Source organism: Hordeum vulgare, chromosome 1H, assembly GCF_904849725.1.
Source record: "Hordeum vulgare subsp. vulgare chromosome 1H, MorexV3_pseudomolecules_assembly, whole genome shotgun sequence".
Taxonomy (NCBI): Eukaryota; Viridiplantae; Streptophyta; class Magnoliopsida; order Poales; family Poaceae; genus Hordeum; species Hordeum vulgare.
The window spans coordinates 287,697,930-287,708,422 of NC_058518.1; the positions used below are offsets into that span (position 1 = coordinate 287,697,930).

Sequence of the window (10,493 nt, forward strand, 5' to 3'; positions counted from 1 at the left end):
AGCCAACTAGAGGCTTGCTAGGGACACATTATGATTTATTTATTCACGCATGTATTACTCTTTCCTGTTAATACAATTATAGCATGAACAATAGACGATTATCATGAACAAGAAAATATGATAATAACCACTTTATTATTGCCTCTAGGGCATATTTCCAACAATGCCAACATACACAAAGAGGCAGTCACATTATGAAATGTGCTATGCACGAGTTCATTGGTGGCATTCCTCCTTTGCTGAAAAAAAAGGATCATTGCTCGCCAGTTTCCTCCTTTGCTGAAAAAATGATCATGGCTCGCTAGTTTCTCTGCAATGCATTGAACAGCTCGATGCTCATCCTAAAATGGCGTTGAAAGTAGGACTCGGGGTATGTGGTATCCTCCGCAAAATAGTTCCTCGTCAATATGTTGTGGGCATCGATCTTATCCCTCCATAATATCTTACGACCCATAACCGAACCACCGTGCCTCGATTTTTTATTGACGTGCATAGCTACAATTATTGCGATGTCCTCCTCCTCTTGCATATCAAATTCTTCGTCGAAAGAATAATAGGACAAACTCATCTACAATATTGTATTTAAACTAGTTTAAAACTACAAAGAAAATGCATCAAATTCATCTACAAAATATAAAATTGAAATATACATACCCTGCAAGCGTTTCATCAAACACCTTGTGGGCGCCGAGTTCCAAACGGCCGCCGGACACTGTTCGTCGGAAGGATGGTGCGCTCGAGCGGCGGCGACAAGCGGGGAAGGTGGATAAAGCAGCGATGACGGTGCGTCGGAGCAAGGGGGGAGTATCCGGGCAGCGGCGACAACGCCCGGGAGGTGAGATCTGACGGTTTAGGAGGAAGGAGAGTCACGTACGCGTCGTCGTTGTCCAGTGCGCGGGAGCGGACGTATCAAATACACCGTGTGCGATGCAGTTTTGACCCATGCATTGGACCGCGTATAGTGCGCGTACTTTTTCAGCGGCTGCTGGAGTGCCCAACGCGGCTCCGTGCACGCTAAAATCGGTTGTTTTTTCAGCATGCCGCTTAGCTAGCGTGTGTGTTGGAGCAACTAACCAGGAAGCGTTTCGAAACACAGGCAACCAGGCGAGGCGACTACCCGCCTTTGAACCAGCAAGTTTTCGAAATTCTGTTCCTGATCCCGGCGCTCCAAAGTGATTGCTTGCAATATGTGGCGCAGGTTCTGAATGATAGCATCTGGGGATGCACGGTCCCCCGCGGCCGCAGGCACCATTCACCTGCGTGGACATTAAAGATGGATGAGTAAAGGCGACGGTAACGTGGGGGCATGGAGGCACCGCTCGCACGCCTGTTCAATTGCTCCCGGTTCCTCGCCAGTGCGTGCGCCTTGCTCTTGAGTACGTATCGACCACCAGGCACCGCTGGATGGGCCGTAACGACGACGTATCGGGGGCTTCAAACCATGCCCCTGCTGCACTTCTGCAGCCTGCAGGCGAATGGAGCATTTCAGGAAATCGATTGTGTGTTTCTCACTTTTCAAGGTGTTTTTTTTAAAAAAAAAGGAGGAACCGAGCCCCGGCCTCTTTGCATTAATCGATGCATGCAGCCATCTTTTCAAGGTGTTACGAGGATGAAGCTGGGTAATTTAGCATTTCAGACATGAATTGATATCTCATGCAGTTTTGACGTAATATATCTCTACCGTACCTATCTATGCAAGTTCTTGGTCGGTTTGTATATCTGCGAGGGAAAGGATGGATCCATCATTAGTAGCCCGAAAGCGCACGCAAAGCAAACAGAAAGCTGCTTGAAAGGCGTCCAGTAAAATAAACAGTGTTCTGAAATACTTGTTGGGACAGCTATCATCGAGCCTGCCTCTAGCCAATCTCAGTAAACAAACATTATAGTTAAGGTTTGTGTCTCACTCTCGATCATATCCTGTGGTGCATTGGACAACTAATTACTAATGGACATCTCCTGCATTTGTAAAGCTGATCAATGAGGCCGATACATCATTCCATCTCTCCGCACCCCCTCATCATTCTGCTCCCCTTTCGCCTCGCCACCACGAGAATTGACGTGGAAGCAAAGCCTAACAACCTTTGCTTGCTCGCTTGCGTACCTCTTCCACCCCAGCTCGTCGTCTATATAAACACAAGGGGTGTGCAAGACACGTACTGCACACTTATGTGACCTGCAAGATCACGCAGCTTGGCTAAAAACCATGGCGATGGCGGCGTTGGTGGTGCTCTCTCTCCTGCTCCTTCCGACCGGGGAGGCGCAGGAGAGGCGCCCGGTGGAGGCGCACCCGCACGGGCTGCCGTTCGAGAGCCCGCTGGCACTGTCGCCAGCGGCGTACGAGTTCTTCCACCCCAGTGAGCGCGCCCGGCGCGTGGACGGCGCCCCCGAGCTCGCGCCGCGCGGGCAGCCGAGGGGGTCGGTCGTCCGGGGCGCCGGCGCGTCCGCGGCGAGCGTGGCGAGGGCTGACCAGGAGGAAGGGGGCGTGGCGCCCGTCAACACGACTCGGCAAGGTGGAGCTGTCCGTGCGGGCGTGGTGGCCGGCGTGTTCGTCGGGGCCGCGGTGGTGGTCTTGGCAGCTCTCGGGCTAGCGTACGCGGTGGCGCGGCGCCGCGTGGGCGTCGCGCAAGGTGACGCTGAGACGGCTAGCGCGCACAAGTCGAATGCTTAATGGGATGGATTAGGGGATGGTAGAAGCAGTAGCTTTGCGTGGGCCTAGAGAGTTAGGCCATAGAGGCGGGCTGGTAGTGTGTAAATTATCCATGTTTCATCATCGAGGGACGGAGAAAATGGTTAGCATGCACGCGCCTCCACTGTGTGAGCCTACGAGGAAACCCATTTCCTTGCTCGATCGTGCGGTGAACAATCATCACGTAGTAATATATAAACCTCAGAGAACACTTTTGTTCGAGTGAAATGTGCTCTCCTAGAATGCTCAAGAACCGAGAAACAATGACACATGTGTTCTCGTGTGACGATGTTGTGTTAGCAACCAATTCTTTTGTTGCTTGCATCATGATAATTAACAAAAACTCTCCCATCTCGACTCCTGCAAGTTTCCTTCTTTCCTTCCCTTTCATCTCTCCGGTTTTGCCACGCATAATGTGGATGGTAGTAGGACATGGGATCATCATGTTGTGGATCAAAACCTGTTCTCCCTCACTTTGGCTAGCCATTGGGCAACCATCGACCTCGACCTGACCATTAGCAATGTGTACTCCTTGAAAGGTCATTTTTTTAAGCAGTTACTTTGTGCTTCGCGTAATGGATGGTGAGTACTTTAAAATTATTATCTCTTGTACTAAGATGTGTAAGTGACGAGAGATGATGAAAATGCCTTGTCGTGTGTGACGTTGTGTTAGCTGTCGATCCTTTTGGTGTTGCATTCAGGTGATGAAGCTACCGCACCTCGACTCCTACAAACTTCACTCTTCCATTACCTCTCATCTCTCTGGTTTTCCCACGCAGGATGCGGATCGTAGCAAGGTGGGATCTCCCGATTGATAACCTAAAACGTTTTCCGTCGCCTCGCCTAGCCAATGTCTTCCCTCCAACCATCGCCCTTGCCTCCATCACTATCAACCTCAACTTAATAATTACCTTTGTGTACTCCCCCCAAGATCATTCCTTGAATAGTGACTTTGTGCTTTGTGTAATGGATAGTGAGGCCTTTAAAACTATTTGTGTCTGGAATGTGCAAGGGCTGAGAGACAATGACAAATGTGTCATCATGTGACATGTTGTGTTAGTTGCCGATCCTTTTGCCCCTTGCATTGCGGTAACTAAACTCTCTCACCTTGACTCCTCCAATCGATCTTTCCTTCCCTCTCATCTCTCTGGATTCACCACATGTGATGTGGATGGCAGCAGAGTTGATCATCGCCGCTTGGATCCTAAATTGTTCTCCCTTGCTTCCACCACCACGGCCTCGACCTAACCATCACTACCGTGTACTCCTCGGCAAATCATTCCATAATGTGTAATCCTCAGCAGATCATTCGATCCTTGGCCATCCTTACCCCGGGAATGTCGGAGCTACTCCCGCTCATATTCGATCCTTGGCCATCCTTACCCCGGGAAGAATAAGGTCACGCCCTCTTTCAATGGCCTCATCGTCTCCCTCTTGTTGTTAGAGCTCCCCCTCATGTGCCACCTCTTCATTTGGACGGACAAGCAATATTTCGCTGACGTTCACATTGGAACACTACACATTTGCTCGGTTCACATGGTGATTGCACTTTAACCTTGATTTCAGAAGTGGGCAGGAAACTCATGCATTCTGAACAGGTGTGTGAATGGCCGGGTAGGGGTTGTACCATTTTCATAGAAGAGCCAACCGGCCTGCCTTTCGACTTTGTGGTTGCAAGTGCATTTCACTCAAAATCACGATGATGGTTCCATCTCCAGTTTACTAGTATAAGATGTATTGCTAAGACCAGATAATAGCTTCAGCAATAAAACATTTTAACAGGGTTAGGCTGTAGGCCCTGAATCCACGATACATCTGGGGAACAATGTGTAGCAGGAAGGCGCCATTGGTCCAATCTGACTATTATCCTCCACGCCCATTTTAAAAGCAAAAGAAAGCATTATGATCAACCATTGGTACTGAGAAATAGCAGAGCACATGTATCTTAGTTTAGCACAACAACGCGTGATCAGCGAGTAGTGCTTCACTCTCAATGCTTGAATTACCATCCACGAGAGCTAAGATACACAACAAGCCGGCCAAGTGTCTCGTCCACTGCCTTGTTCCACACGTGAGCCATCTCAGCTGAAACTCCTCTACCGGTGGTTTCGCTTGTCTGCGGAATATGCAAAAGGTTCAGTAACTGATGGTGTTCCTTGTAAAATAAAGAATTAGCACATGCAACAAATAGTCTAAACTTTCTATCAGAATAACTTCCCTCTGTGGCCATTCGCAGGCTGTGGTGATTAAGATATATTTACTCGTCAATTTAGTTACAAATGTTGCAAGTTTTAAGATGCTATCTTGATACACAATGCAGCTTCAATGTAATTATTTAATGAGTAATCAACTTTTACACCCATATCGTGGCATTTCTTCGACAACGCGAAGTAGAAAGAGTAGAACAGTGCAGAGGACAACAACAGAACAAGGCTGACTGCTACACCAACAGACAGTTTGACAAGTGACTGTCACAACTTCTACTGAAAAAAAAAACAAGTCCCAAGCACATGCCAAAATGTGTGTCATTTGTATTAGACGAAGGTGTCAAAATTGTCGACAAGTCTTACAGTAAGGAGAAACCAAACATAGTGCAAAAACAGGCCAAAACCTAGAAGTGAAAAAGGAAGAATCAAACTGGCTGCAGGAGCTAAATTGTAGTCAGGTCAGGAGGCCAAGCATGAAGCAGCAGCCAGCCAGCCACCTCAACCTTTTGGCTCTGGCAAGACCACCAAAGCACGCGTTCCTCCTGATCTAAGCTACAACTTTAGATGATTTCTTAGAAGACTTGTTAAAGACTAGCATTTCATTCCAACCAGGTAGGCATGATGACTGAACTGAGTACTTTTACCTGTTCTGCCTGAAGATTTTTGTTTGTTCATAAACACCAGTCCCAAGAAAGCCATATGATTACGAGGAGTGATTGTTCAGTTTCTCATGTAGAGTTTACAATAGGAAATGGAATACGAGGGAAAGACACAAGTGCAGAAACATCAAATAATATAATTTGTTTTATGTATAAGGTGGACATTCACAATTTGGAGGTTTGACGGAATCAATGTACGATGCAATTCTCCAAGTCACCTTAATATTGTATAGATAATAGAAATTAGGACCATATTGAGAATTTTTTTTATCTCACTGTGTGTAGAATCTCTGACTATAAATCATGCACATACGGTATTGCAACAACAAAAACTAATTTCAGATTTCCAAACTCTAGTTACATGTTCTTCATCATGGCAAGCTTATGTTTAACTAGTTCAGGAACACAAAACTATTCACCTTACTGGGGTCATCATCTCAATAACATATTCAACATTTTAGTTTGAGATTTTCCATAATTTTTCAGTGCCAACAATGCCACAACATTAATCCGTTTGGGTAAGAAACACAGTGACGGATACATTGTTTTAGGTAAAAGGAAATGCATGGAAACTCGCCCCCTTTCTTCCCAAACTACTCAGCTTGGGTTTGTTCCAATTTATTTTTTGTGGTCTGGAAGCGTTCCACATAGTATTTCCGACACAACTGGATGAGCCAAAGACACCAGAGCTTTATTTTCAAGAACCATCACAATATCACGAGGACTTTGCAAGATAAATCAATAATCGGTAACTAAGTTCATCGCCCTTGAGAGGTTAGAGCATGTCTGTGAAAACAAGAACATAACAGAAATGTTTAGGTTTTCAATCCGATTTCCCTTATAAACTGGATCAGCCAAAGCTCAAGGGGTAACTCTTGGCTTTGGCAGCTTTTGAGCAATATATTCAGGTGGGGATCCCCCCTGGGTTGATCGTTCAAAAAAAAAGATCATAACAGAAATTTCAACGAGTAAATTAATGAAATTTGATATCAACATTCTGATGGTTACGGATCGTTGTAATAGTCCGCAAAAGCAGGCACAAGTTAAATGAATCGAACAAAATGCAGACCTGATAGGAGAAGGATGCGCCACCAGAGACCGCGTCGTTGTCGGCAAGGGAGCGGTAGATGGAGCGGCGCTGGTGGAGGACGAAACCACCCATGGAGACGGAGCCCAGGGCGAACCCGAGGAGGCGCTCCTGCGCGCAGATCCACGCGAAACCCACAAGAAACCAAGGCGAGTGAATCATCGGTCAACCAATCGAAAAGGGCGGACGCGGAATGGAAACAAGGGGTGCGAATCCCTTCAGGATCTACATCGTTGGGAGTAAGGATGGGTTACCTGCGCGAGGATGCTGATCATCGCGATGGCCGCCGGCGGCGAGGCGGCGAGATTGTTGAGAAGTTTCCTCTTTCCTTTTAGGCTTTCCGCGGGCCTCCACGATGTGTGGCCGATGCTGCGTGTGCTGGTCTCAGGAGGAACGAAGCACGGGCCATCCTGTTTTTTCCTTTTCTTTTTTTTCTAAACATTTTTTTTAAACACGGCCCCTTAGGGTTCAATTCATTAAGGCATGACCAATGAATGGCTTCAACCAGCTGCCCCGGTCGCTAACTAGGTTCGAGTGTCGGTGGTGTTTCTATGGATTAAAAAAAAGACCCATGTGAAATAAAGAGGAGGGACTTTTAGTGACTAAACGAGGGCATTTGGGACTAAAGTAAAAGTCTCTATGGGAAGGTATTTTTTAGACTTTTTTGACACTTTTCTAACAATGCCCCTACTTTTAGCATGTCATTTAATAACTTCTAATACATTACTAGAGGTAACATGGTCTTTTTGCATGTCATTTAATGACTTCTAGTCTCTATTTAGTCCTGAAAAAAAACGGACAGGGACTAGGGACTTTTTAGTTGAGACTAAAAAAAGTCCTAAGACTTCTTAAAGAAATAGGGCCTAAGCTTCGGACTGGTTTCTGCACAGAAGTCGGATGCTTCATGAGGAAAAGAAGAAAAAAAAAAGAAGAAAAGAAGAGGAAAAGGTGAGGACAGCTACAACGGGTAAATGTGAGAAAAAGGAAGAAGATAGTACGGTGAGGCATTGCTTTATATTTTGTAATTGGACAAAATAAATCAATACAATTATGATTGCCTAGGTGGATAAGTTGGGACAGCACCAAGATGGTGCCACCATTGGTCATGCCCTTAAAAAAGATCGAAGAAAATTGCCCGATTAATTAACGAAAACCCAGAAAAAAATCGTTACAACACGCCCACGGGAAACAAACCCATCGACCTAATTACCCACATGATCCACACATCAAGGAGAAGACACCGTCGAAGTTGCCTACAATGTCATCGTCATCACTTCTCCTCGAGCAAGCGACTCCGACTTCTTCACGAGCAACCCACCAAGACCACTCCGAATGAACGACACATGAGAACCAAGTCGGCCTCAGCCAAACAGTCGGCCAAACTCATCGAGGATAGATAGCTGATACGTCCATTTTGCATCATGCTTTCATGTTGATATTTATCGTTTTATGGGTTGTTATTACACTTCACGGTACAATACTTATGTCTTTTCTCTCTTATTTTGCATGGTTTACATGAAGAGAGAGAATGTCGGCAGCTGAAATTCTGGCCTGAAAAAGGAGCAAGTGCGAGATACCTATTCTGCGCAACTCCAAAAGCCATGAAAATCGACGAGGAATTATTTTGGAATTTATAAAAAATATTAGGCCAAAGAAGTACCAGAGGGGAGCCAGCAGGAGGCCACAAGCCTGCTAGGCGCGGCCTACCCCCTGGCCGCGCCTAGGGGGCTTGTGGGCTCCCTGTTGGCCCTCTGGCTCCCCTCTTTTGTTATAAAGAGGGTTTCGTTCCAGAAAAAATCAAGATGAGGCTTTCGGGAGGAATCGCCGCCGCCACGAGGCGGAACTTGAGCAAAACCAATCTAGAGCTCCGGCAGGGTCGTCCTGCGGGGGAAACTTCCCTCCCGGAGGGGGAAATCGTCGCCATCGTCATCACCAACACTCCTCTCATCGGAGGGGACTCATCACCATCAGCATCTTCATCAGCACCATCTCATGTCCAAACCCTAGTTCATCTCTTGTAATCAATCTCCGTCTCGCGACTCCGATTGGTACTTGTAAGGTTGCTAGTAGTGTTAATTACTCTTTGTAGTTGATGCTAGTTGGATTACTCGATGGAAGATTATATGTTCAGATCCTTGATGCTATTCAAAACCTCTCTGGTCATGAATATTATTATGCTTTGTGAGTAGTCACTTTTGTTCCTGAGGACATGGGATAAGTCATGTTATAAGTAGTCATGTGAATTTGGTATTCGTTCGATATTCTGATGCGTTGTATGTTGTTTTTCCTCTAGTGGTGTTATGTGAACGTCGAATACATAACACTTCACCATTATTTGGGCCTAGAGGAAGGCATTGGGAAGTATTAAGTAGATGATGGGTTGCTAGAGTGACAGAAGCTTAAACCCTAGTTTATGCGTTGCTTCGTAAGGGGCTGATTTTGATCCACTAGTTTAATGTTATGGTTAGACTTTGTCTTAATTCTTCTTTCGTAGTTGCGGATGCTTGCGAGAGGGGTTAATCATAAGTGGGATGTTTGTCCAAGTAAGGACAGCACACAAGCACCGGTCCACCCACATATCAAACTATCAAAGTAGCGAACGCGAATCATATGAACATGGTGAAAACTAGCTTGACAGAAATTCCCATGTGTCCTCGGGAGCGCTTTACCTCCTATAAGAGTTTGTCCATGCTTGTCCCTTGCTACAAAAGGGATTGGGCCACTTTGCTGCATCGTTGTTACAATTGTTACTTGCTACTTGCTACGAATCATCTTACCACACAACTATCTGTTACCGATAATTTCAGTGCTTGCACAGAATACCCTGCTGAAAACCACTTGTCAGATCCTTCTGCTCCTCGTTTGGTTTAACACTCTTACTTAACGAAAGGACTACGATAGATCCCCTATACTTGTGGGTGATCAAGACTCTTTTCTGGCTCCGTTGCCGGGGAGTGAAGCGCCTTTTGTAAGTGGAATTTGGTATGGAAACATTTATATAGTGTGCTGAAATTTATTGTCACTTGTCACTATGGAAACTAATCCTTTGAGGAGCTTGTTCGGGGTATCTTCACCTCGAACGGAAGCACAAGGAGTTGCTCCTCAACCTGTTGCACCTACTACAATTTTTTTCTATGAATTTCCTTTGGGTATGCTTGAGAAACTGTTGGCTAATCCTTTTACATGAGATGGAACATCACATCCCGACTTGCATCTAATCTATGTAGATGAAGTTTGTGGTTTATTTAAGCTTCAGGTTTCCTCGAGGATGAGGTCCAGAAGAAGGTCTTTCCCTTATCTTTGAGGGATAAAGCACTGACATGGTATAGGTTATGTGATGATACTGGATCATGGAACTACAACCGGTTGAAATTGTAATTTCATCAGAACACTACCGAAATTCAGAAATTTGCCGTCTGCCATGGTGGACGGCAAAGGGGGGAACCACGGACGGCAAAGCCTTTGTCGTCGGTCAATAGACGGCAAATTAGACGGCAAAAACAAATCCGGTGAAGAGGTTCTTTGCCGTCTGCTTTTTCAAAGCGGAGGCAAAGAATCTTTGCCATGAGGGGACAGACGGCAAATTAAATGGGACGGCATATACTGCAACGGCCCCGTTAAGTGTTAACGACAGGCCTCCTCTCTTTGTCGTCTGCCCACCCCCATTTGCCATGTGGAGGCAGACGACAAAGAGGGGAGAGAGGGGGGCAGATTCCCCCCTTTGCCGTCTGCCCACCCCCCTTTGCCATGTGGGGGCAGACGGCAAAGAGGGGAGGGAGAGCGGGTTGATTCCCCTCTTTGTCGTCTGCCATCGCCCCTTTGCCATGTGGGGGCAGACGGCAAAGAGGGGAGAG

General features: G+C 46.3%; 2 protein-coding genes across 2 annotated transcripts; one reads left to right on the forward strand and one right to left on the reverse strand.

Annotated features, from left to right (window-relative positions):
* The first annotated feature begins 2,137 nt into the window (after positions 1-2,137).
* Positions 2,138-2,914, forward strand: LOC123431348. The gene has a single exon (XM_045115162.1). It carries the CDS (start codon positions 2,204-2,206, stop codon positions 2,666-2,668), a length of 465 nt encoding a protein of 154 aa, XP_044971097.1. The 5' UTR covers positions 2,138-2,203; the 3' UTR covers positions 2,669-2,914.
* A 1,526-nt stretch (positions 2,915-4,440) lies between these two features.
* Positions 4,441-7,064, reverse strand: LOC123431358. The gene is made up of 3 exons (XM_045115171.1): positions 6,894-7,064; positions 6,622-6,750; positions 4,441-4,802 (listed from the first exon to the last, which is right to left on the reverse strand). Exons 1-3 carry the CDS (start codon positions 6,912-6,914, stop codon positions 4,689-4,691), a joined length of 264 nt encoding a protein of 87 aa, XP_044971106.1. The 5' UTR covers positions 6,915-7,064; the 3' UTR covers positions 4,441-4,688.
* Positions 7,065-10,493: the final 3,429 nt, after the last annotated feature.

Bases quoted from the DNA above. Each gene is read 5' to 3' on its own strand.
- LOC123431358 (XM_045115171.1), bottom strand. From the start codon at position 6,914: ATGATCAGCATCCTCGCGCAG. The intron at 6,751-6,893 runs GTAACCCATCCT...ATCTGCGCGCAG, and splicing joins TGATCAGCATCCTCGCGCAG to GAGCGCCTCCTCGGGTTCGC. The intron at 4,803-6,621 runs GTCTGCATTTTG...CATATTCCGCAG, and splicing joins GCGCATCCTTCTCCTATCAG to ACAAGCGAAACCACCGGTAG.
- LOC123431348 (XM_045115162.1), top strand. From the start codon at position 2,204: ATGGCGATGGCGGCGTTGGTGGTGCTCTCTCTCCTGCTCCTTCCGACC.